General features: G+C 40.2%; 1 protein-coding gene across 1 annotated transcript in view; it reads left to right on the forward strand.

The window, feature by feature from the left end:
- Positions 1 to 6,773, forward strand: part of DCHS2 (dachsous cadherin-related 2) — a 120,259-nt gene extending 113,486 nt beyond the window's left edge. The window contains exons 19-20 of the mRNA XM_050895588.1: positions 1,489 to 1,627; positions 4,147 to 6,773. Of these exons, the coding sequence (XP_050751545.1) occupies positions 1,489 to 1,627; positions 4,147 to 6,773 (2,766 nt within the window). The remainder of the gene's footprint in view (positions 1 to 1,488; positions 1,628 to 4,146) is intronic.
- Positions 6,774 to 26,501: the final 19,728 nt, after the last annotated feature.

Genomic DNA, 26,501 nt, shown 5'->3' on the forward strand with positions numbered 1-26,501 from the left:
TCTGCGATCCTGTGAACTCAGCTGTTTGCTTGACTTGGTGCTTTTTGTGTGTGGTGGATGTGCTCAGAGCCAAAAATATGAGGCACTACAGAAGACTTGGATTTAATAATGCTTCATTTATAAATCTCAGACAGATTTAGCCAAGAAATAAGTCTAAACATTTGGCTTAGTAAAGAAATTTCAACCTCTGAGCATGTGCAGGCACAGCAGTTTAGTCACTTAGATAACTATGGGACATACTGCAGGCACCTGTGAAACTTTCAGGTGCCTGAGTTGTCAGGATTTGTGTAAACTGTCCACTTAAACTCGTAAGTCTAAATTCTAAAAAAAAAAAAAAAAAAAAAAAAAAAAAAAAAAAAGCACTATTAATGCTCAAGTGATTTTTAGACCTTGCCTTAAGTTTTCCTCAACCCTTGTATGTGTCTGACTTTGGAGAATAGTTTAGGCAACTACTTGCTTGTTCAAGTGCTAGGAATTTTTTTGTAGATCGGAGCAGACATTACAGGCAGGGTTATTAACTGATGCAAAACAGTGTAGCTCTATTGACTATGCTAACATAAACAGCTGAGCTTTTCTCTCCACAATCCTGATGTTCTGATGTGTTGCTTGGTCAGTAAGATACACTGCTTCTTTTCGGTCAAAGATATGTATAATTCCCTATTCATCATCCTGTAATTTTTACCCTTTTATTGTCCTTTCAAATGTTTTTGTATTTATACTTTTCATATATAGTTTCATATGTATATATGGCTATTATAGACATATAATCGCTCTGTTAAAATGATTTAAACTAACACTTGAAGTTGTGACAAAGGCAGCCGCTGTATCATACTGTTCAATTGAAATTGGATTTATAAGGTGGAAGGAAACTTTGGTCACAGAAGTACTGTATCTGGACTTCAAATAATGAAGTTCTTAAGAAGGGAAAGGACTTTCTTGGTTTCCCAGATTATATGAAGAAAAAAGGGAGCATTCTGAAAAACTGAATTCTAGGAATAATCCAGTGATGATTAAGTGCTCTGGTGCTGGAATTTTCAGGGTACCTGTTGGTTTTTTTAATGGTCAATCATATACTCCAGACAGGGACTGCAGACTGTATTCCATGTACGAAAATCAAAGTGTTTCTGAAAGCAGGGAGAAAAGCCAATTTTAGTTGCCATCCATTGCAGGTATTCCTTCCATTAGTGTACTATTGAAAAAAGAGATTCAGTGATTCTCTGAAGTCATTGTCATAATGAACTAGAACTAGATGGATTTTACTACTGTTTAAAGTTTACTGTAAATTTTGGCTGTATTGTATGCATCATTTTCAATATCTCAACTCTTTATAGTTTTGTCCCAGAAGAAAAGGGGTAGGTGAAACTTTTTCCAAAGCTGGGAACTGTGTTTGTTTTTTCCTAATAAGATCAAATGAAGGAAAATGTATTTTTTATGTTCAAAATCTTTTATTAAGCTCTATCAAAACTGTAATTTTGCTTTGTATGTCAGGTGAGCTTGTCAGAGCTCATTTCTATGGATGCCACTGTTCTGACAGTCTCTGCTGTGGATAGGGATTTGGAGCATAATGGAATGATTTCCTACAAAATCCTCTCTTCCTCTGAGGGATTTTCCATTGATCACAAGAATGGTGAGTCTGTAAGCATGGTTTATTATTTCAGCTTTTTCAGTGTAAATTGAAGAGTCCTATTGCACTTCCTCACCTGTTGCCAGTGATCACTTGAGTTCTGGAAATCTTTGGTGGCCAAAGTCCACCATATGTTTTGGCTAAGTCTGCCATTATCACTGAAGAACTGATCGCATCAAAGGCTGGAGTTCTCAGTTTGTCCCTGAACCATGCACGAGGCAGCTAGTCACAACATCCTATAGGTGCTATTCCTCTGATGTGATTTGATAGAAAAGTTGCTGTACATTTTGCATTGATTCATAACATTTCAGCTCATGTATTAGATTTCATTCAATTTACGTTCATACTTACTATTTTTCAGTATAAGTTGAACCTAGAGTAATGGAGCTTCTCTACAGCTTGGACAGAATGTTTTTAAGATTGCCTCTTTAGAGAGCTTATGTTATCCTATAATCCTAAATGGAATTTAGAAGTTTTCTAAATTGAGAACACTCTCTCCAAAGTACATAATTTTCTTCAATAGTTAAGAGATTTACCAATTTAAATTTTCTGGCCTAATGCAACACTCTGGGAGGTGGAAAACTGTGTGTCTCTCTCTCTTTGTATGCATGTCTACATAAGATTTTTGGGAATATCAGCTTCAAAGATTACTAGATACTGCAAAAATGATGTGCAACTATTGTTCAGTGAGCAAGTTCTTATTGCTTATTTGCTGTTCCCAGGTGTTCACATGAGATGAATTTTTGAATGCATTGTTTGTTGGGTGATGGTAACTACAAACACTGAATATACAAATGTCTCACCCAGTTGAAGCTGTTTTCTTTTTTACCCATTTGTTACTCTGTATTCGCCAACCTGTCTTTATGTTTGGCTAGTGGCTGTTTTCAACTGTGATCAGAAAATTGTCACACAGCGTTGTCTCTGTAGTGCTTAGCTATACACCGTGAAGAGTGAAGTAGAAGTAGGTGGCTTATGATGGTTTGGGTTGGAAGGGACCTTTCAAGATCATCTAGTCCAACCTCCATGTTTAAATAAGCAATTTGAATGGAATATGTTTACATAACTTATTGGGAAACCTGTCTAAATAACAAACAAGTCCATAATGCTGTTACTGGATTGCAAGCAAAACAGAACTAACGACCTTCAGTAATGAACTCGCACAGCATAGCCATCTCTAATAAGGAGCCTTTATTTCCTTAGCTTTGTTTTGCCTTTTATTTTATGCAGGTTCTACATTCAGCCTACTACTAGGAAGAGAAATTTTTGCTGATCTAAATGCAGTATGTGTATTTGATACTGCATCATTGTAGGTAGGCCTTGGCTTTGCAGCGTTAGCTGTGATTTCTTAGAATCATAGAATAGTTTGGGTTGGAAGGGACCTTTAAAGGTCACCTAGTCCAACCCCGCTGCAATGAGCATGGACATCTTCAACTAGATCAGGTTGCTCAGAGCCCCGTCCAACCTGACCCTGAATGTTTCCAGGGATAGGGCATCTACCACCTCGCTGGGCAACCTGTTCCAGTGTTTCACCACCCTCATCATAAAAAATGTCTTCCTTATATCTAGTCTGAATCTACCCTCTTTTAGTTTAAAACCATTACCCCTTGTCCTATCACAACGGGCCTTACTAAAAAGTCTGTCCCCATCTTTCTTATAAGTCCCCTTTAGGTATTGAAAGGCCTCAATAAGGTCTCCCTAGAGCCTTCTCTTCTCCAAGCTCAACAATCCCAACTCTCTCAGCCTTTCCTCATAGGAGAGGAGTTCCATCCCTCTGATCATTTTTGTGGCCCTCCTCTGGACCTGCTCCAACAGGTCCATGTCTTTCCTGTGCTGAGGACTCCAGAGCTGGATGCAGTACTCCAGGTTGGGGTCTCACCGGAGTGGAGTAGAGGGACAGAATCACCTCCCTTGACCTGCTGGCCATGCATCTTTTGATGCAGCCCAGGATACAGTTGGCTTTCTGGGCTGCGAGCACACATTGTTGGCTCATGTCCAATTTTTCATCCACCAGTACCCCCAAGTCCTTCTCCGCAGGCCTGCTCTCAATCCCTTCATTCGCCAGCCTGTATTGATACTGGGGGTTGCCCCGACCCATGTGCAGGACCTCGCACTTGGCCTTGTTGAACCTCGTGAGGTTCACAGGGGTCCACTTCTCGAGCTTGTCCAGGTCCATCTGAATGGCACCCCGTCCCTCAGGTGTGTCAGCTGCACCACTCAGCTTGGTGTCGTCTGCAAACTTGCTGAGGGTGCACTCGATCCCACTGTCTATGTCACTGATGAAGATATTAAACAGTATTGGTCCCAATACAGACCCCTGAGGGACACCACTCATCACTGATCTCCATCCAGACATTGAGCCATTGACCCACTACTCTCTGGATGTGAGAGAATTACTTTGGGGTATACAGCCATTACAGTTGAGTCATTTTCAAACATGACTGATTAGATTCAGCTTTTGGAATCACATTTACTTGCCTTAGTGAATGTGAAGTGGGCTTTTGTTAATTCTGTTTTATTTTCAGGTTCAGTGTTTGCTTCGGGACCAGTGACACAGCTGGAAAAGATTTCCATTATTCAGCTCCTGATAGAAGCCACGGATGGTGGCAGTCCCACTCTGAGTGCAGTTACCTCTGTAGAGGTGCACGTAGAAGATGTAAATAACTATGCCCCTCAGTTCACAAGGGTTCTGTACAATCTCAGTGTGAGCGAGGATGCCTCAGTTGGAGAAAGTGTCCTCACATTTTCAGCCATCGACTGCGATTGGACACGTGAAAACACATATGTTGAATACTCTATTATTGATGGCAATGCTGAGAATTTATTCTGCGTGGAAACAAGTGTCATGGAGTCAGAAACATCGTACAAACTTGTTGGCAGTCTTGTTTTGAGCAATGTTCTTGACAGGGAAACGGCTTCTTCTCACCGTTTGATCCTCCTTGCCTCTGATCGTGGAACACCCTCATTGAATTCAACTGCTACTGTGCTAATAACTGTGCTGGATGTTAATGATAATTCTCCAGTATTTAGCAGCCCAGAGTACCATATTCATGTCAAAGAAAGCATCCCTGTAGGTAGTCACATCGCTGAAGTTTCAGCAAATGACTGCGATGCAGGCACTAACGCAGAGATCACTTATGCTATCATCTCTGGAAATGACAGGGGACATTTTCGCTTGGATGGGAAAACAGGATCAGTGGATTTGATGAAAACACTGGATTATGAGGATACTATGAAATTCACTTTGATCATCCAAGCCACAGATGGAGGAGCTGATGTAAAAAATGTGGCTTTTTCTGTTGTTCTTATTAGCATCCTAGATGACAACGATTATGCCCCACTGTTTTTGTTTCCCAGCCTGAGCTGCATTGTCAGTGAAAATCTGCCTACCTTTTCTTTTGTGTGCGCTGTTAATGCACTGGATTTTGATAAAGGCTCCTATGGACACCTTACCTACTCCATCCAGTCTTCGTGTTTGGCTCATCGTGAAGCTCCTAGAGACCATGACATGTTCTTCATTGATCCTTTGACAGGAGATATTCATACAAAGCAAATGTTTGACTATGAAAGTCGGAATAGGTACTGTCTTATAATCCAAGCAAAAGACAAAGGTGACTCACTGGCTACCGTTACAGTTCAGGTAGATATTGAGGGGAGAGATGAATTTGACCCAGTGTTTACACAAGATCAGTATTTCTTTAATCTCCCTAAGAAGAACGAAGCAGGCCAGTTGCTTGGCAGAGTGACAGCATCAGACAGTGATGGTGGATTGGACGGAGTTGTTCATTACTCCCTGCTAAAAACTTCTCCATTCTTTTCTGTGAATCAAACCAGTGGTAATATTTATTTGACTCAAACTGTTCACAGAAAGAAAAATGGCAGCAAAAGGAATGATGACACCCTGGAATTGTTGGTAAGAGCTCATAGCCCCAAAACTGAGTCAAAGTTCGCAGTATGCACCGTTTTGGTAAATGTTTCCAGTTCTTCTGAGAGTTATCCCATAGTGTCAGCATACAGCCTGACCGTTAGCATTTCGGTCTCCTTGATAGTGTTCCTACTGCTTGCAGTCAGTCTTATTGCACTTATTCTGAGACATAAGCGGAAAGATCTGATGAACTCTTGTGTGAAAAAAGAAGCAGTATCCTCCTCAGCTACTGACATGAATTCAGCCAGCAAAGATAAGGACTGCCAGAAAATCCAAAGTACTGAGAGCAGTATGCTTCCCATGGGTGCCATAGCAGAATGGCTGAGCCTAGCAGGAATCGGAGAGGGGAAGGGTGATGGTGTCCCCTGCAGGCATTCGGACTCCAGTGGCCACGGTTCTGCTGAAGGAGAAACTGCAGAGGATGAGGAAATCAAAAGGATCAATGAGCATCCTTGCAGAAAGAGCACCGGCTCAGTGCTGAGCGAGCGTGGCTCACGGGTGCCAGATTCAGGGATCTCAAGAGAGTCTGATCAGCTCTCCTGTCAGTCTGGAGAAATGGATGTCATGGCTACCACACAAAGCATGGAGAGGGTGCAGGCTATTAAAGGAGAAGGCAGAGAAGAAGCCTGTGACACAGCCTATGCACGTAAAATGTTGTCTCAAACACTTAAGAAAATTGGAATAAAAGAGAAAGACATAATGACAGACCTCACAAGAGAACATGTCTTGATGTCAGATAGGGAGGACTCTGGGTATGATTCGCTTGCAACTCTTGGCACCTCTGATGAGGATCTCAGAGGTGGTTATAACTGGAATTATGTGCTCAGCTGGGAACCCAGATTTCAACCTCTTGCCTCAGTGTTTAATGATATTGCAAAACTGAAAGACGAAAACGTACACATTCATAGCTTCCCTAAGGAGAAGACATCTCTTGTTTTCCCTCCTCCCTTGATAACATCAGTAGCTCAGCCTGGCATAAGGACAGTGCCACCACGAATGCCAAATATAATATCAGGGCAAGCATTTAAAAATTACCCTCGTTCTCCCCTTATCCATAATCTTGGATACCCTCCACCAGCCATGACCCCCAGTTTTTCTCCTTCTCTCTCTTTACTTACCGTGCAGACGCCTACTGCTTCTCCAGTAATGTCTGATGGGAAAATGATAGGACCGTGTCATATTGATCTAAGCCATGAACTTGCAACAGAGGAAGAAATTCAGGTGTAGGTTGTTAACTGATGGTAGTTTATGGTAAAAAAAGATGGCTTAAAATGTATTTTGTTATTGTTTAACAAGCAAAATATGCCTGTCAGAGCTATATCACCAGTATTCTTTCTGTTTTCATGAGCTGAAAAATTTAAAATATAAAATAGCCACAAGCTTGGTAATTATCCATCTTGTTCTTCCCAGAATACACTGTGAGGCCATGAGGCTTCTCCTCTTTTGGCTCCCAACAACTGTGGTTTCCTATGTAAATCACACAGCCATGTGCCTGATAACCAACTTGACCAATTTTACTGCTTTTCTCATAAAATATGTCAATAATAAATAAATGGTAGTAATTCTTTACTGTGGAAAAAATTTATTAGCATGCTGGTGGGTTCTGACTGCTTCTGTGGTGGTATTAGAAGAGGGTACTAGAGGGATGTGTAAGTATGGCAGGACTGGGGGTGGGCAAAGAATAAAGCAAGGATTTTTACTGAGCTCTTTCTCGAGTGTTTGCCCAGACTTCCCACATCTCAGCCCCTGGCTCCCAACAACCTGTTGGGCCTGGTGCAGTTTCATCATCTGCCATGGCTCCCCAGCGGGCTTTATTAGCTATCTTTGTGCTGTGGAATCCTGCTTAGCAGTTTCTGTGCACCTTTCGTTTATCTCCTGGTGTAAAGCCAGCGAGTCATGATTATCTGAATAATAACAGATCACCCTTGGAAAACAGAATAACCGGTGGTAAGATAAAAGCAACCATCTTCTCTATTACTAGATCTAAAATAGATACCTATTGTTTTTCTGTCCTATTACAGAAGCTGTCCTGGTCCCCAGGCAACTGTAGGAACAGACAGTGTTACAGTTCTGAAGGGCTTGTATGCCTCCACCCTGGTCTTTGGTCCTGTGCTAAGCATATCTTTGCAAGACCAGATAATCTGGCCTTGTTTGTTGTATGTATCATACATATGGCATTTTGTGTATGTATGTATATCCAGACACATACACATGCCTGTACTGCTGTGTATGCTTGTATATTGTATCAGATCAATAAAATACACAGAAAATACATCTAGAGTAACTCTGGTTTCTCTTCAGTGTATATTTAAAAGTCTTTTGCATCACATGTATTAAAACTGGGCTATTGGGAAGGGTCTAATTGGTGCCTGGGAATCTGTTACAAGCTGGGTGTGTACAGAGGTATATATTGTACAGGTCATAACAGGCGGAGGAAAAGCATACAGTGCAGTTAGGCTGAGTGATCTTGTGGGATCAGCATCATGTGTGCAGTGGCTTTTGTCGTTTCCTCAGTCATGCATGTCAAGAGTTGCAGCCTGTGGGCTCATAACCTGTCTTTGAATAAGATCCTGTTTCTAAAGCTACACCTGCACTGTACTGTCATGCAACAGGATCCATCCTGCTATGCAAGAATGCTTCTTTTAAAGCTGGCATTTGTTCTTTGTACTGCTGTGGAGTATGAAACAAGACGTAGCTTAGGAATTCATTAGGATAGACAAATGTTACTCAGAAAGGAGACAGGATGATAAGTTCTATAGTCAGACAAAAACCTGTGCAGGGAAGAGGAAAGCAAAGAAGAGGAGTCATTCCCAGTTCATATCTGAACATAGAATATCAGTTTAAGGCCATTATTTCAGAATGAATATTATTCTCCACCTGTTAACATTATGCTATCTACAGCCTGTTTGGTTTTGACTTATATGTCTGAACTTGTAAAGTAATTTATGATAGAATGAGAGGTGTTCTTTGTGGTGTTCAGTTCTGTGCAGTTATAGTTTCAGGAAGCACACATGGCACACAGAACTACCTTTTCTATACAGTCAACAACTTTCAGCTAATCTGATTTTAGTTTCAGGTGGTCATGGTCAAGTGGCAGCTATTGCTCTGAGGAGCAATGAGCGCATGCTGTCCTGATAGGGCTCATCTTTCCAATAGGTGATTGGTGGAAGAATAAACACTTTACACAGCAAAACTGTGTTTGATCTTTCACATCGATGGCTATGAAGTGGTAGCTAGGGCTTCATTTCATGTATGGAGTCTAGGCTAATGGATGAGTACCTTTTTCTTCACTAACATTGCTGTTGCAAATGGAATACTATTAGCATTAGAAATCATTAGAAAGCATTCAGTCATCATATTTAGCACAAGATTTGGACATCACCATGCTAATGTGTGCCCCCTTCCTATAGTTCTGCTTGAAAAGTGAGAAAACCCTGTTTCTGTTTGTGCCCTTTTTGCTCCCTCAAATGCAGCTTGTTTTCAATGCCTTTCTGAAAAGATTAGATATGATTTGCATCCTATTTATCAAGTGCACTATATAACCAATGCATACTTTGTGCTCCTCTTAAGTGTTACAGCAATCTTTTCCCTGTCTCTTATGTTTTTGCTCATTCTGTATCAAACAGGAAACAACACTTAGCTGATATATTGTTGTTTCATATATAGTCAAGCTTAAAAATGTGACCATTGAAACAAGTGTCTGCAATAAATCACGTGTAGTTCTTTTAACCTTACTGTTTTTTTCCCTAAGTAAACAGTATAACTTCTATAATTTACCATGAGTTTAATAATAGCTTGCCTCGAAGAGGCTGTGTTACTTTGCAATTCTGTACACCAGTTTTAGCACTTTGGAGAAGGTACAGAACTTGTTAGTGGAAAATCATATTAAGCTCAAAATGCATAAGCTATAAAATAAAAGACAGTTGTCTCTTCTGGAATTTTGGCTGCCTGCCTTCTGGACTTGCTTGTTGGCAGCCTTGAAAACACTGGTGTAAATCACTACCAAATGGATATCAAAATTCCATCTACCAGTAGTAATCATTAAATTGACGTTCAAGCAGATTCCTTTGCAAAGAGGAAAAACCTTCATATTTTTAGGGAATCCATCATTTACAGATTATAAAAATATATGTACCTATTTTCTAAAATGATACTAAAAACACTAGTTACCTACACAAGTTCATATTTAGTTTGTATTTTATCTTTCACTGAAGACGGGAATTGTTCCTAAAGCAGTGTTAGAGAAAAATAGTTCCGATAAAAATGAACCCTTGTTGCTAAGTCTATTGCATTGCCGATTCCTACTATCATTTATATTTGGTTGCCATCAATTCTCTGTGCTGTATGTCACTTGTTTTCTTTAACTGACGTGTAGCTTCCTGAATAACTATGTTTAACTTTTCTCTTTGGGAGACCTGTAAGCCAAAAAATGCTGCCCTGACAAAAAACATTACTAGAACATCAACTAGCACCAGACTGATGATTGCGCCCGTATGGCTTTATACTTCTACAGCTCATGGAGTCAAAGGCCAATTGGCAATCCAGTTGGCCATCATAGGCGTGCGGGGCCATTGGGATTAGACCTCCTCCCAATGCGTGCTGACTACATTGCTCCTTGAAAACTGGCCCCCTGGGGGTGAAGGACACAGGAGAATCCTTGCGGGGAGGGAACTGGCACTGGTTGGCTGAGAACGGAGGGTGGTGTTCCCTAAAATCCTGTAAAAACACTAATTGGAATGGGAGGCAGTTGCGACTTTGTAATTGAATATACTGTGGTGGGAGGTTTATATTTAGAATTTGGCTTACTTTGCAAGTGAAATGGCTTTGCAGCTTCTTGCTCTTAGTATCTGGCACAACAGAACCAACTCACTATGGCAGTATGTGGCTTAGTTCCCTGTAGATGATATGGTTGGAATAACTAAGGTGTTGCATAGCTGCTAGCTCTGCTAGCTGTTTGCTAGCACGTATGCAAAGCCTAATGTATATTCAATCTGTGTATGGATTTGGATGTTCAGATCTCATTAAAAAGAGCTGCAGTCTGGCATCCAAATCCTCTTGGTGGCTTTGAAAATTCCACCATAAATACATACAACATTTTAAAAACGTTGGAAAAAATGTGGATGCCTAAGCAAAAGAAAAGGGGCCTTATAGAAAGGAGAACTGAGGATCTAAAACTTTCTGTTTTAGACTTGCACTTTATATTGCTGCTAGGGCTATTCTTCATAAAATGTCAGATACTTTTCTTCTAAAATGTATAAAACATAATAGAAGAGGAATATATATATATATATATATATATAAAAGGAATACAGAGAGGCATCAGAGTAGGCTAGAATTGCAAAATGGTTGTTTCTTGACACCTATGAGTTACTTGAGCAATGTAGAAAATACCAAATCCTTTAGCTGATGATAGTCACGAAAATCAAAATTGCTGCCCTGTTACTGTATAAATGTTTGACTGACCCAAACAACTCCTGTGCCGGATGAAGCATTAGATGCCAAACCACATGCCTGAAAATGCAGATGTCATAGTAAAGGACTGAAGTGATCCACCATGGTATTCAAAACATCAGTTGAAAATCTCATTACAATTGGAAAACTCAAATTTCTTGAATATTATGTTCAAAACAAAGGATTGCTGCACTACAAACTACACTTAAAACTGTCATCCATGTCCATGTCACCTTATCCACTTGAAAATAATCTTAGGTTTAACACTTTTTTTGAAGCTTAGAGTATTTAACACAATCCTGGTCACCTTCCCTAAAAATGCATGTTAATTGCCTATGAAAAGCTCTCAGAAAACTCAGAAAATGGAAGTTGAGCTGTTGATTGTGAGAGCTGGTCAGCCAACAGTAGCTGTTATATAAAGATGACATTTGAGAATGGATGGGGCTTGATGATGCCCACTCACTAGCCCAAGCTGGAGGAATACCTTGCTGTTGCATATATATGCCTACAGCACTTCATTGAAAACTTTAAAATGGGAAATTCAAAAGAGTTTCTAAAATGGTCTTACTGGTGCCATAACCAAAAGAAATGAGTAGCAAGTTAAGCTTGCTTGCGTTGACCTCAGAAATTCCTGTCTCAAGCCCCGTCTAGCTGGGTGTAGACTCATTTCCAGCATCTCCCTTTTAACAAACTGTAGGGTTCATTTAATTTCAAAAGGTTTGAGAATACTGGGTTCTGATCCAACACCCCAAGACTTCTTCCACTGATTTCAGTGGGACTTGAATAAAAAACGCACCTGGAAGAAATGGACAACATGTGTGCCTCCCTGGTACTGTAACAAGAGTCACTGGCAGCAGAGAGCTGGCTCCCTGGAGTGCAGGGCTGTAAACCAGCAGGAAGGAGCATTAAAAGAAGGGAAATCAGGAGCCTGGAAAAGAGAGTAGAACCAGCATGGGGTGGGGGGGGTGGGGGGATTGGAGGGGAGGTTCCTCTATGCTTCATGGTGATTGATGCAAGCCTTGCTTTATATGCTTATTTTGGAGTGACTTTTAGAGAAGTCTGAGAAGGTCTGTAAGGGAAAGGTCACTTACTGTTTCCTCGTTCTACTTTTATGTAAACTACAGTCTGCTGCCTGATTTGCTACTGCTTCTACTGAATGCACAGAATAATCATGCCTTCAGACAGGGATTTTTCTACTTGTCTTTGTCTTGTAAGCGCTTCACCTGAGGTCAAGTGCTGGGTAGAATTAGTTTTCAAAATGATCCTAATAACTGTTAACATTAAGGTAGTCGGGAAAGGTTTGGGGTTTGTTGAGTGGGTTGTTGAGTGGTTGTTGGATTTTTTGGGTTTGTTTGGGTTTTGGGGTGTTTTGTGGGTTTTTTTGAGAGGTGCATGTGTTTTTTCAATTTTAATCTGAACTCTGCAGTCATATAGCTTTTGCACTTTGAACTTCGGCTTCTGTCACACTAATGGAGCATCTTGTGCCATTGGCTGATCACACATTTACTGGGTAGAGACTGATAAGTTTCAGCAGCCTACTCTGGCAGCAGAATTGCAGAAAACTACCTATAACTGTTGCTGAATATCATACACTGTGATTGATCAATGATATGTTTGAACTCACCCACTTTTCCTCCAGATTTTTCCATATCTAGCTAAAATGTTCCAGTGTCCACCATTTTCATCCCTCGTATGTTTCTTGTAACTTAGTTTTAATAACTGAAAATTGGGGATTCTGATCCCTAATCAGTTAAGGTGTGAGCCAAGATGTGAATGTTTCCTATTAAAATAATGTGGTATGTTCCATCTTTATAATTAGATATAAATGAGGGTTTAGTAACACAAGCCTCTTCTTACCAACAGTTTCTGGATGGGGTTTAATGAGGTATTTTGTGACTTAAATTGAGTTAAGTAGTGATGTTTATACCATAGAAACAAAAAGCAACAAGGAAATTTGATTACTGCAAGTAGTGTAAAGATGAAATGATGAAGCAAGGAGGACATCTTGATAATTGAATTTTAAAACATGAGACTGAGTAAAAGGCACGTCCAGTTCATCCGCCTGCTTGAGACATTAACTGCTTAGGAAGATCCTGTGATAGCCAAGACTGCTAGGTAGTGCTTTGGGGAGTGTAGAGCTGCTGTCCTTTGTTACAGCTCTTTTGTTTTGTAGCAATGATAATGCTCACATGTATAAACAAAAGTGCCTGGTATTGTATCCCATGGCAGAATCAGTGATGCTTTGTGGCAATAGTGGGGACTGGTAGAACACCATCAAACCCATCACCCAATGAGGTGCTTAGTTTACAAAAAAACCACCTCAAATAAATAATAAAAAAGACAAATTATGGGGTGTTCTTCCTAAGAGAGAAATTCATTATGAATAATCTGAGCAAAATCCTTCCAGTGACTGCTGATTACATGCTTTTGAAATGTGTGTACATTTGTCTACTGTGTGTATCTCCTAAGCAGAGATGCTGTGAGGCTCAGCAATGAACAAAGAGGGTGATATGTGACAGTCTATGACAGAGAAGAGACGGTGGGATAAACTGCAGTTGAAAGGAAGAGCAAAGATACATACAGACATGGAGCAGATCTCTGTTAGTGAGGACTCCCTGTTAAGAAGAACTAAGTGCCTGCCAGCTCAGCTGGTCCAGAAGACAGTGTTGTGCTGCCTGCCAGGGACAGAATTACATGTTAAAGACCTGACACTGAGAAATAACCTCTGAGGAACAAAATGCTTCCTTTGCTCACCTGCAGTCTCACAACAAAAGAAACTCTCTGCTGGAGTCCGTCAAGGATAGTGATGAGAGGTTGAGGCTTCAAGAGCTTGCAGCCTAGATGACCTTCAGCAGAGTTGTGCCGGTCTGTCAAGAAGGAGAAGAGGATAGGGGAAGACAGTGCAGAGAAGGTCAGCGAGGACACACATAATTTCTCAAGCCTGGTTCTAGAACATGGAAGAGAAAAATCAGGTGAGTGGGGAGGAGATAAGGGAGAAAGGGGTCACAGAGGCAAGGGGAATGGACAAGCAATTTGGAAGTTTGCAAAACTGAACGGGGCCCTGATCAAATTGATACAACTTTGAAGCTCACACTGCTTTGAGCAAGAGGTTGAATTATAGACTTCAAGAGGCCCTTTCTGACCTAAATTATTCTATAACTCTGTTATGGTAAGAAAGAAGTGTTACCACCAAGAATAGTGATCAGGTAGATGATGCAGCGGGTGATGAAATGTCAGGTATGGTATTGAATGAGGTTAGACAGACACAACTGAAGTTCTTGTACGTTTCTCAAAAAGATACTTTGCAGCATGGTGAAACTTCAACTGCTCATGCAGGATGTGAAATCAAGTATAGTAATTACAATTGGATCACGAGTATCAAAAAAATGTGTGCTGTCCAGGGAGAGCAGAACTAAAGGCAAAAGGTGATGTGGTAGCACCGTACATTACTAATGTGGTAGGCTGTAAAGAAATGGGAAGGGACAGCAAAAATAAAGCTGTTTTGGATTACTGTTACTTTGGGAGAAGGTAGCCAAAGAGCTCCTTTTGGTTTTGGTTGGTTACAGAGCTTGCTGCAGTCTCTAAGGTTGGCTTAGACACAGGTATATACATACACATAGGATTTTTCTGTAATTGTACTGCTGGGATGTTTCTCTGTAATAATATATGCATGGCTGGTGAACAGATATTACTAATCATGCTAGGACCATATAGAGCTAACACATTTATTCACAAAGTTAATGACAAAAGGTGATTATATTAATTTTTATTTTGATAAGTAATTAACACGCTATGGAAGACTTCACTGTAGAAAACAAGCTTGTATCTGTAATCAAAAGTTAGTTTTGTTTAAATTAAAAAAACCCCACCTTTTCAGATAAAAGGAAGAAATAGGTATGTAACTAAGAATTATGTCTACACAACAGTATCTAGCCAGCAAAGAGAACCAAATTAGTTCTGAATGGGATGATGTGAATATCTGAAGCTGTACTGCCACATGCTTTGCTCAGGCTAACAGATTCAAAGTATATTAGCTCAAGTGGAACATCACACTGACATAGCTACACTACCCAAAATAGCTTTGATCATATTCCCTACTGTGTCATGTAAGCTAAATTCTAGGATTACTGACTTCAAAGAGCAAACTTTCATAAATATAGAGGTGAAGACATTGGGACCCAGCAGTCTGAATGCTGAGGAAGTTCAGTATTGTATCAAGCCAAAGATGTGAACATTAGCTGGAACTGTCTGGATAGCAAAGATTATCCAGGGCAATGAAAACAGGGCATGGACTGTCCAGTAAGGAGTGTTTATGTTTTAAAGGGGACAAAGTGTAAGAATTGCAAAAAGTCAGTGAATAGACTTCAGAAAATTACAACAAACTGCCAACAGTTCTTTGCTTATAAAAAGAAAGAAAAGAAGTAGGACCCCTGAAAAATGAGGTAGAGGTTAAAAATAATCGCTCCTGGCTCAAGTGAAAACATTTTTAGTCTTAATTTGCAGTAAAGCTAGTGATGATGTTGACCGTGGGATGAACAACAGGACAGAGCTAATAGTAAGGGCAGGGAAGGAAAAGAGACCACACATAACGTGAAAACATACCTCAAAGATCTTAATGTGCTCATACAGAAGGGAAAGAATAGCCTTTGTCCTAAGATTGTGAAAGAGTATATGTGTGTGGAATTAACATGCCCAACAGCATGGTATGGCATGGCATTTAAATAATTGCATCAAGGAAGGGAAGAGAGAATGCCACTAGAAAATCATGATGAAGTCCCCCTAGCAAAGAAGGGAAAAATAAAGTGATTCACACAACCCTCGAATGGTTACCTCCATCAGATTAGAATCAGCTTTGGAGAAAAATCATGACACACAGATGCAATAGTATTGTGCACAGGTTTCAGGGTAGGTCATGTGCCCAAACTCTGCAATCTTTGAGGAGATAACTCAATAGATAAATTCAATGGAATTCATGTATTTGAGTTTCAGAAAAGCATTTGACACAGTGCCAAGTAGGAGTTAATTCTAGAATTACAACATTATACATTTATTGCAGAGTGTATTGTCAGTTAGATGAATAGTGTGGTGGGGAGAGCACTACTAGAGAGGGAGCAAAGGGCGACCTTTAAAAAGGGAAGAACAGAGCTGGAGCAAGGTCATTGGTAGAGACAGATAGATTTTTCTGGATTGTTTTTCACAGATAGATTTTTCTGGATTGTTTAATATTTTCCAATAGAGACAGTGACAGACACAAGCCTGATTGGAACAGAGCTTGGTCAGTTTATAAGAGGGAATTTGGATTAATTTCGTATATGAATTTGTGAAACTTCATCTTCCAGCTATCGATTCTTATAATACCTTGTTCTGGTCTAGATTAAGGAGCACCTGAATTTCTGCTATGATTGCTCACTGTAACCAAATCTATTTTAATCTCTTTTTTTACCTACTAAAAATATTGACCTTTTCTACTGTCACACCATGAGTCATTTTCTCTAGTCCTTGAATAATTTTTGTGACTCTCATCAGAACCTACTTTTCAGCATCTTGAAATAAATCGAATTCAGTTGTTATTCCAATATTCTTATAATACCAAAAATTATTGCAACTTAACATATGTAGACCTGAAGCATTTGCAGCCAGTTCTTATTTGATTCTTGAACGCACAATACCCCAGCTTTTAATTCAGCTGTACTCATCCTCGTATGTGTTCTCTGACCTTAGTAACATTACCACTCCCTTCACTTAATAATGAACTGGGTAATGCTTATTGTCCCCAGATAATGTTGGAGGTTCTTCATGTTTCTTCAGTAGTACAAACCAGAAAGATGTATTGAACACTTTTGAATTAATAGTGCTTCACACAGTTGTATTTGAAGAAAGAATTTACCTTGATTTGCACAGAGAAAGAAAATACTCTCATTTGAAAACGTTGCATAAAACATGAATGCAAATACAAAAGAGAATGTACTGAGATGGTGGTGTCCAGGATCGTGAGTATTGGCACAGACTTCAGTGCTCTTAAAGGCACCATAACTCACAGAGCTCTGTTTAATCCATTAGGCTATCAAGAACTGCTATTTCTTGATGTGAATTTTGGATCAATAGAGTTGTTTCAAAATTTGCTCAGAGATTCAGATATTTAAAATATTTTGTTTGAATTTTCATCAAGGTATTTTGAAATCTAATAGAGATGATCACATTTAATAAATAATGCATGAAAATTCAAAGGCAGGTGCATTTTATTTAAGCTTCCAATTTCACGAATCTACCTATTTTTCCTCTTCTGTTTCCCTGCCTCTGTTTCCCCCCCGCAATATCTCTTCCTGCCAAAAATTGTTTTGGGAATTGAACTCAAATTGGGGAGCTGTAGTCAGATGACTGAAAGCACATTTTTCTATTAAGTATTGCATTACTGAATCATCTCACTCCATTTTAGAGATGTGAAAGTAAGAAAGATATGTATATGGGATATAGACAAAGATTGTAACATTTTCGGATTGTGGTCTGAAAAAGTCTCTCAGCGTGTATTTGGAAAGATGCACTATTTCTGAGTGAAGATGCTGTGAGTGAGTTATGTAGGTCATCTCCAAGAAGCAACAATAAGGCCTTTAGAATATTTCACACCACAGTGTGCTCTGTAGATGCCTGATATTTTACAGCAGCTTATTTGTAAAATATTTTAGTAAGTTTTAAAGTTTTATTGTTTCTATTTCTGTCTCTGCCTGTAAAGCCAAGCTCCATTAATGCTACAATTCCAGCTATAAAGAATTATGGGAGAGGAAAGGAACTTATAAATAATGCATTTAGAAGCCTCTAAAAATGATTTGCAGAACTTTTGAAACACTTCTTAAAGGGGAATATCTCATGATCAGCCACAGACAGAGATTTTTTTTTAACCATAGACAGTTAGGTAGGAAGAGCTTCCTGGCTTTTTAATGGAATTAAATCTCTTGTTTGCAGCCTAGGAGGGTCATTAAGCTTATCGGTAGCATTTATTCAGAGCAGGCTAATTCCAAGGGGGAGATTCATAGTTTATTTTGGGGGAGAGGAGTTGACTTGGGGAAAGTGGCACCCTGCTCGCAGGGACTGGGGTCTGAGTCCTCTGTGCAAATGAAGCTACCACAGCTGGATCCCAAGTTCCTGGCTGCTGAAAGTCTGCAAAGTGTCATCTGTGGCTCAAGGGCTGAATCAGTCACTGGATGTTATGTGTTAGAGCCTAAAATCTGGATGGTTTTCTGTGGAAATTTTGGAGGAAACATCCCAAACAGAACAGTAGTATCTCCTCCCCAGAAACTTTCCCAGCAGGCTTTGTTGTTGTTTTAAATGGGTTGTTGGTGGTTTAATTAATTGTTTTTTTCCTATGGATGTTCCTCCTGGTCAGAGTGCTGCAATACAAACACAATACAAACAGTTCCCTTCCCCAAACAGCTTTCAAGCCAGGGCCCTGTTTCTGTGATGGGACACAGGAGAGAGGTGTCCCACTCTTTTTCTTCTCTCTAACATCTCTTCTGCTTCTTGGCATCATCCACAAGGTTTCCCTCTTTTCAATACCTGTAAGTATAAAACTATAACTTAGCCATCTGGGGATAATTCAGTTGAATCCAGTTCTCCCCCAGGGCTTCAGTGGGAATTCTCAGACAGGATGGTTCTCTTAGATACATGGAAGAGTGCTAACAACATGAAAATTACATCATTTTATGCTTCCCTCTGCAATAAATCTATCGCTTTATGATTTTCACAAAACTCACTACTCAGAAAACAAATTTACAAGTCAGAAACAACTTGAATAAAGACACTGCAGAAGATGTAGAGGAACAAGAAGAAAAGAGGTAGCCTTCCTGTGGGAGCAGAAATTGCCAGTGGTTGAAATGCTTTTGGAAGCATGTGCTTAAATCCTGTGCAGTTTCACATTTAGATCTAGAAGATGTAGCTCAATGTACCTTGAAGAATTTCAAGAATTCCCTGCTGGCTTTCACCGAAGGAAAAATCTTTAACTTCTGTTATTTCCTTCTCTTTCTTTTATTGTAGACATTTTGAATGCTTTTCTCCCTTTTTCATCTTCCGATTCCTCAGTTTTGAAGTATTTCAACACTGTAAAAGCATCCTCAGTATTTAAGCTGCCCTAAGGAATGGAAGGCCAGATTCTTTTCTCTGTTACATTCACGTAAATGTTAAACAGTTCCTGTCATTTGCACAAGGTATAGGCAAAACAGAATACAATTCAAAGAATAACTCTTTGTTTGACAGTGGCTGCTGAAGAACAAACCTGGTGATCTTGAAGGGGAAAGCTGGAGGCTGGACAAACAGATAAAAAAGGAAGCGAGCTGAATGCTCTCCCACATTCTGTGGTTGTCAGATGGCTTGGCACAAGTGTCAGGTTTCTTTTTTTGGTGAAGTCCCTGAATTGCAGCTCAGAGTTTTAAGCCAGGTCCTGCAATTTCTGTCTTTGGAATGCGCTTTGTTCTCTAGTCGGTTCCTGAGGTGATCCACCCACTGCTAGGACGGACTTTAAAGTTGTAATCTGGTCTTTGTGGGATCAAAGGCAACCCATCAAAATGAGAAAGGCTCTTGAGGATAAATTCCTTATTCTGTATCTTGCTACTTGCAGTCCTACCCACTTATTGTAAAACCATTTAGCACATGATCAAAGTCTTTCTATGGCAAGTGACAAAAATTAAGAACTCAACTAGTGGGATTGGGAGCCCATAAAAGAAAAGGTAATTTAGAGTTTGGAAAAGAAACAACTATATTATGTTGCCAAAGGATTTCAAAGCTGACTCTTTTATTGAGTCTGACTTGGTTCTTGCTTGCCTATGCTGAGATGCTTCAGAGTATTCCAGTCCTTTCTACACTGGTAATTAGAGGTTGATTAACCCAACGTTAAAATATTTTTTGGATGTTTGGGAAAGAACACGTAAGTTGCTTATTTTGTACCAGATGCTTATTATACTTCAATGTGGAATACTGCTAAAATTAATATTGAAAGTAATTCTGCATTTTGAAAGAAATAGGAATCGTCATGGATTGTTTATCTTTGGATTTATGTTAACAGGTTTTATTCAGTTATAGCTGCATCTTTGCAAAAGAGTTGAAACTTGTAAAGCAGTCAAAACCTAAGATTTTACAGAATTTAAGAAATTTTCTTTTCTTCATACCTAACCCTGCCCCAGGTCATCCATTACAGCATTTTTAATATTAAAAGTGATTCTAGCATCATGTTCTTGCATAATCTTCTATGTGATATTAACTGGCCAACCTTTTTTGTGCACTTCATTTCCTCAAAGGGCTCAGAACTTGACATTGTGTGCTTTGATGAAGGACAAAATAGATAAATATATTAAACTAGAAGAACAGATGAGCTCTTGAGGAAAAAAAAAAGAATGTACGATAAGCGTAAATCATATAAATAACTTCTAGAGTTCTGTGTTTCAGTATTGCCTGCTGGATAACAGCGTTTCCTGCTGGTGTATAAATTCAAGGTAGTAATCTGTCATGCATCGTCCAAATGCTAAAAAGACTTTAAAAATAGGAAAAAAGCACAATAGGAATTTTCAGATGAGTCAGAATGGTGTTATCTTTCTTTATTCTTGCATTTATAAATTCTGACAAAAAATGGTTGCTCTTGTAATTAGTTGTCCAAGGAAATGATTCCCAGAAGAGGAATCTTATTTTAAAGAGCTATAAATTGACATGGTGGAAATTGCTTCATAAGAATGAAGCATTGCTTCTTTCTTTGAAGATTAATGCCAGAAGTGAAACCTTTCAGATGTTGTGGGAACCATTTATTCATGTAAAGTAAACAAAGATGTGCAAATGAGTGGTGCCTAGGTATAAGGAGGTATTTCAGGAGAACTCTCAGAAAATGTCAGTGGGTGCAGCTGAGGCTGGTTTTTGTTTGTTGCTTTGCTGGATGTTGTCTTACACAATTTCTTACATTGTTTCAAGCACAACCAAGCTTTAAAAATAGTCAGATGCGGCCACCATTAAAGGAAATATTCACTCCAAAAAGCAGAGGGGGTAGTTCAAGTAGCCTAACTTGGTCACCGGCCTATCAATTTCCTAAGCGCTTGGCCCTACCAAGGTTCTTGCCTAGTCTGAATTATTTACTCAGTCAGTGAATTCCTTACAGAGGCAACAGATGCCTCTGGAGATGTGCTGCTAAGCAACCAGCTGTTTAACTTTGTTGACTCCCTAACGACACTGGCCGTGCTCAGAAGGTGACCCAGCCACTGTCAGTGTCCCACAGAGTGCACAAGGAACAGCAGGAATCTCCAATTGCCTCTGTTCACCCAGGACTCATCCTGTTCCGTGGCTGCAAAGGAGTTAAAGCACTTGTCCAAGAAATAAGAGTTATGAGGTAAGACCTATCTTAAGGGGTCCTAATCACCACCATTTGTATCTCAGGGGAACCACTGGGTTTTCTGAGGGGGGACTCTCCCTTCCCGCCTTGAGCTGCTGCAAGGATTTCCTTCCCAGAAGGAAAGAGTGAGAAGCTGATTCTTTCAGACTCAGTAGTGCTCTTAAAAAACATAGTTGGTTTGTTGATTCCTTCCCTTTTACCTCTGCTACCCTATTCGTGCAGTCTGAGCATGCACAGGGCCCTCCCACACCTGATGGAGGTTGGAGGAAGTTCAAGGGCTGGATTAGCTCAGATCTTGTGAAAGCAAGCCCTGGATGATATTTTTTTAACATCATAAAAGAGAATTATTCTTCTTCATGGTGACTTCAGTGAGTGACAGGTTCTGCAGCAACATAGGGATCTCTTTGAAATCAGTACATGTGCTCATTGACCCCTGCAGTACATCCACCTGTAGACAACATCTTAGCCATGAGTATACAGCACGCTGTTTTTGAAAAGCCACAACTTTGCTAAATTAAAGCCAATTCCTTTCAAAGCATGCAAGAACACTAATTTTCATTGATTACTCAGTCATGGCCAAGTTTCAGATTTCATCTGTTTTTACTGTAGTTCTTCTGGAAAAAGTTTGGTTAGAATCACTCTCCCATAACCTAAAAATGGTTGCAGGGATTTTGCTTTGACTTTAAGGGGATAAGAAAAAAACCCCTCTCTTTAGGCATGGAAAACTTCAGCCTGAACAATGAATGATTCAGAAGACTGTGGTTGTGAGAAAAATGGGCTTTTAATTGGATTCATTTTGCTTATGTAACCATTTGGCCCCTATCAAGCAGCTGCTCTAATAATCATTTTGCTTATCAATGATACGTAGTCTCCTCTAAACCAATGTATCTATAGCAACAAAAATGTGCCACATAATATACGCCTGTGTTTGTATGCAAAGTTTTAAAAGTTCCTGCAAAAGTTTGTGGAAGAAAAGTCTGCCCAGGGGTCTTAATAGAAAGACATTGCTTCTGGCTCAGGAAATCCTTCAGCTGCAACTGGCTGAAGCTTGGGAACGTATTCTGGAAAAACTAGATTTGCTGGTTTAGATGAACCTTTGATCCAGTACACTCAAACTTGGGTGAACAAAACAACAGCAGCGTGAAGAGAAACTTCCTGTGAGAAGATTGAATGTTTACTGCTTTGTCCTGAGTTCCATGGAAGAAGCACAGGCTTAGCCCTCCCGCTGCAGCTGCTGTCATTGCAAATATCCTGAGTGCTTTTAGCACCCTGCTTTGGAGTTAGATGGACATGCTGAGTTTGTTCTCAGTGAGCTCGTGCACAGGATGCTTGGAGAAGGGTCTTGCCTTCCTGTGGCTGTGTGAAGATGAGGAGCTGGGGATTGGTTCTTGGGTTTGCAGCTGGCTTTGCTGTTGAATGACTCAAGCTGTTAATCCCGTTGGGTCAGCCACAGCGGATGAAACTAAGCAGTAAGACTTAGCACTGAAGTTCATGTCAGCCATATACTGGAGCTGACAGATAGAAGAGGCAAGCAAGCAATGCTTTTATGCTGGCTGATGGTGAAATGCCTTCCACTAACACAGTAGTCAAGTAGGTTAAGCCACAGGTCTCAATAATTAGACCATAAGAATTTGTAAAGAGGCACCTGAGAAGGGGCTGGTTTTTAAATGTGGTGGTCCCCCACACCCTGGGGACCTCATATAAATGTAAATATTAAGTCAATGTTTAAATGGACACAACTGGAGTCATCACTGTGGACTTGTTGGCCTGGCTGAACAAAATGCTGGAAAAGCTGAGGTGTGACTCAAGAGGGAATTAAACAGCAGTAAAATACATGCCAGTTCACAAAGGCTGAGACAGAGACTTGAGGTGAGGGAAAAGAGAATTTACCAATTTAATTTGATAGAGCTGTGATGAGGCTGTGAATTTACTTGCTAATGATTGCTGTACTGATGTGAGGTTCCTGGTATTTTACTTGTTTTTCCACGCTATATTTTAGTTTCGACACAAGAGGAGTGCAAAATCTGTATGACCTAGTCAATGAAATGAACAGGATCAGATCTTGGACTCATGCAGTTTCCTACCATTTATCAATGGCCTGAAAAGTAAGTTGCAGTTAATCCAGAGACCGTGAATGAAAAGTAGTCAAGGGATGTGTTATGGCAAAAGGGGCTCAGTCAAATACTTTCTGCTCTGATACGACCCTCTGTCTTGGCACAATGTTGGCCAGATTTGTCACAGTACTCAGCAATCCAAGGAAAGAGCTGGGAATTGTGGTGGCTAATGGATTAACTCAGGCTCCCTGTACAATCCTCTGGCTAAAAAAGGTGAGCTGAGCCTTCAGCCTTGCATCTATAATCAAGGAGATATTACGTGGTGTGGGGACTTTTTCATGTTTGTAGGTGGCACAGTGACTGCTGTGCAAACTCTGTCCTTTTCTGGCACTCATTATTCAAGAATATGTCGAATATGGGTTGGGTTTAGAGGTGAGCCACAAGAGTGGTAACAGCATTGTTAAGTGACACTCATTTCTCTCTGCTGAAGTTGTGCTGCTGAGCACCAAATAAATCCAGATTTGGTCAGATGAGAAAGGCCTTATAAGAGTGAGCCTGACCCTCTAAACTGCTGATTAGGGCATTCACCTCCAAGGTAACTGCTAACTTTAAAACACTGAAGCTCTAGGAGGAGGCAATAGCCCCATTTCACAAGTGAGAGGCTGCCTCTTCTGGCATGAGAAGTAGAGCCAAGAGGGCATTAAGAACAACAACTTCCTGTGTGAGATATTTAATGAAATAAAAGAAGGTCTAGACACACAAACAGTCTCATGTAGGTAAAAATAGACCCAGCTCTAGGAAAACCTAGGAAATTGCGCACTCAGGTTTGGAGCATAGTGCCCATGCAGTGATCATAAGCTCCCTGAACATTTTGAGCATTGCTACTTTGCCTATGAACTCTCTTGTGGATCAGCTGGATTAGGGAGTGTTAATGATTTGCAGCAGCAAGTCTCACTAGGAAGGCATTTCTAAATTGCAGTAAGCAGGACAAATAGTTATCCCTGACTGCCTGAATGGCAGACATACTAAGACAATAAGCTTTTGGTTTTGGTAGACAACCCCCAAAACTGGAGGAAGGGGTGAAGAAGGTTCAGTGAATTAAGTCATTGTAAAATCATCACCACCACCAAAAATGGATTTAATTGAGGGCTGAATAAAAGCATTTTTATTTTTAAAAAGAAGTCCTTAGTAAAGCAGGAAGCAAAACAGTTCAAGTTAATGACAAACCAAAACATTCAAACTTCTGAAATGTTTGAAGGTTTAATTATTTTTGGCCAAAAAATATCAGCCAAATCACAAAGAATTTTGGTTGACTTGAATAAACATTTTTTAGAGGAAAAGCATTTCTTCCAAAAAAATGTCACCCTTCTCTAGTCAACAGAACATTATAAACAAGCCAAGTAAAATCATTAGTCTGTTACGCAAAACTACGTAAAGACCCCACCAGAGAGTGATATTCCCTCTTGAGTATATCTGCTCCATCTGATCAAAAATGTGAGCAAGAGCTTAGATACGATAATAAACTAAAGAGTTTAAGGCTAAAGTTCCCTCCCTGCCCCACCAAAATTATGAAGTTAGGCAGTTTAATCCAAGTGGTCTAGTTTTCAAAAGCTCAGAGCACATCTACTGATCTGCAAGATTTCTACATTTTTGTTCTGGTTTTGCTTGTTGCCGTGGAGTCTAATAGGATATTTAGAGATGTGACCATTGAACAGGATGGTTAGGATTACAGCATGTGGCTGCTTGCCTTCTCCATGTGGTGAGCATGTTGGGCCCGCGTTCAAGTCCTTCAGCTGGCTCTTAGCTCTGGATGCTGGGTTAGGGCTTAGGCCCCACTCTTCCACAATGTTGATCAGTCAAGTCCTAGCTACATTAAAAGGTTGAATTTCAGTTTGTGTGCCACCAGCACAGCTGCGACATTGCAGACTGGCACACCCAACTGCATTGTGTGATGGCTCAGTCACAAGGGCCTGGAAGAGATCAGGCAAGCATAGAGGGTGGCTCCCTTGAGGAAACACAGCAAAACCTCCATCTTTCCTGTCTTCAGAATTGCCATTCACAAAACTTGTCCCCAAACCTCCCGTCAACCACTGCTTGTCCCCTTCCAGTTGTTCCCTCCCTCCAGCTCTTCTCAACCACGTTTTCCTCGAAAAAGAAACAAGTCAGAGATTGTAGAAAGGCCCCAGTGGATTTTAGTAATTTAAATAATGTGGGCTCAGATTTATTTATTTTTTAATGATGGACAGCATTAGAAAACTCAAAGTTAGTTTGGGTAGACTGTGAAGAGTTTGGGAAAACAGAGAGGAAATTAAAACAGTATTTTAAAAAGCAACAGGTTATTTCACAATAAAAATGTCATCTTTGGAAATACGTTTCCTTTTTATTATACATAAAGAGATAAAGGAGATGGTAGAGTCCAATATTTGGCATTTCAGGCTGAAGGTATTTAGATTAAGGAGGAAGAGCAAAAAGAAATATTGCATCTCCAGTCTGCTGTTTCTTCAGATGTGGCTTCAGTTTGAGCACAGAGGCATCTCTTAAGGAACTGCCAGATACATCAATGTCTCTGTAAAAATGAACAAAATGGAACTGTCAATTATTTAAAAGTGTAGATGCAGCAACTAGTGAGCAGTTTGCTGTGTCTGGCATTCCTTGTGAAGAGGGGTGCCAGAGATTTACTGGCAAAACACTTCAGCTAAGTGTTCTCAGATGAAAAAAATGACAGCTTCTGCTAATGAACAGTCAGTGCTGTGAGCATAAACATTCATCAATAGTCCCAGAGTGGAGGGACTGTGGTAGTGTCTGGCTTTGGAAAGACTCTCCTTTTCCTTGCACCCATGTGCACGTTTAGCCCAATCTTACTCTGTGATGGTACTGGAGCTGGAACGCGTACCACCAGAAGAAAGAGCAAAGAGCACCTGCTCCCAAGGACACAGCTCAAACGCTTTGGTAGTCTCTTCCCAGAGTGTTGCAACTTTGCTCCAGAGGCAGCTGCAGGAAGGCTTGCTGTATCCACAGCTCCCAAGGAAGGCGGCGAAGATCATAGGAACCCTCCCACATCCTGCCCCAGCCGTGGCCAACAGCGGATGC

Source organism: Gymnogyps californianus, chromosome 4 (assembly GCF_018139145.2).
Source record: "Gymnogyps californianus isolate 813 chromosome 4, ASM1813914v2, whole genome shotgun sequence".
NCBI classification, from domain to species: domain Eukaryota; kingdom Metazoa; phylum Chordata; class Aves; order Accipitriformes; family Cathartidae; genus Gymnogyps; species Gymnogyps californianus.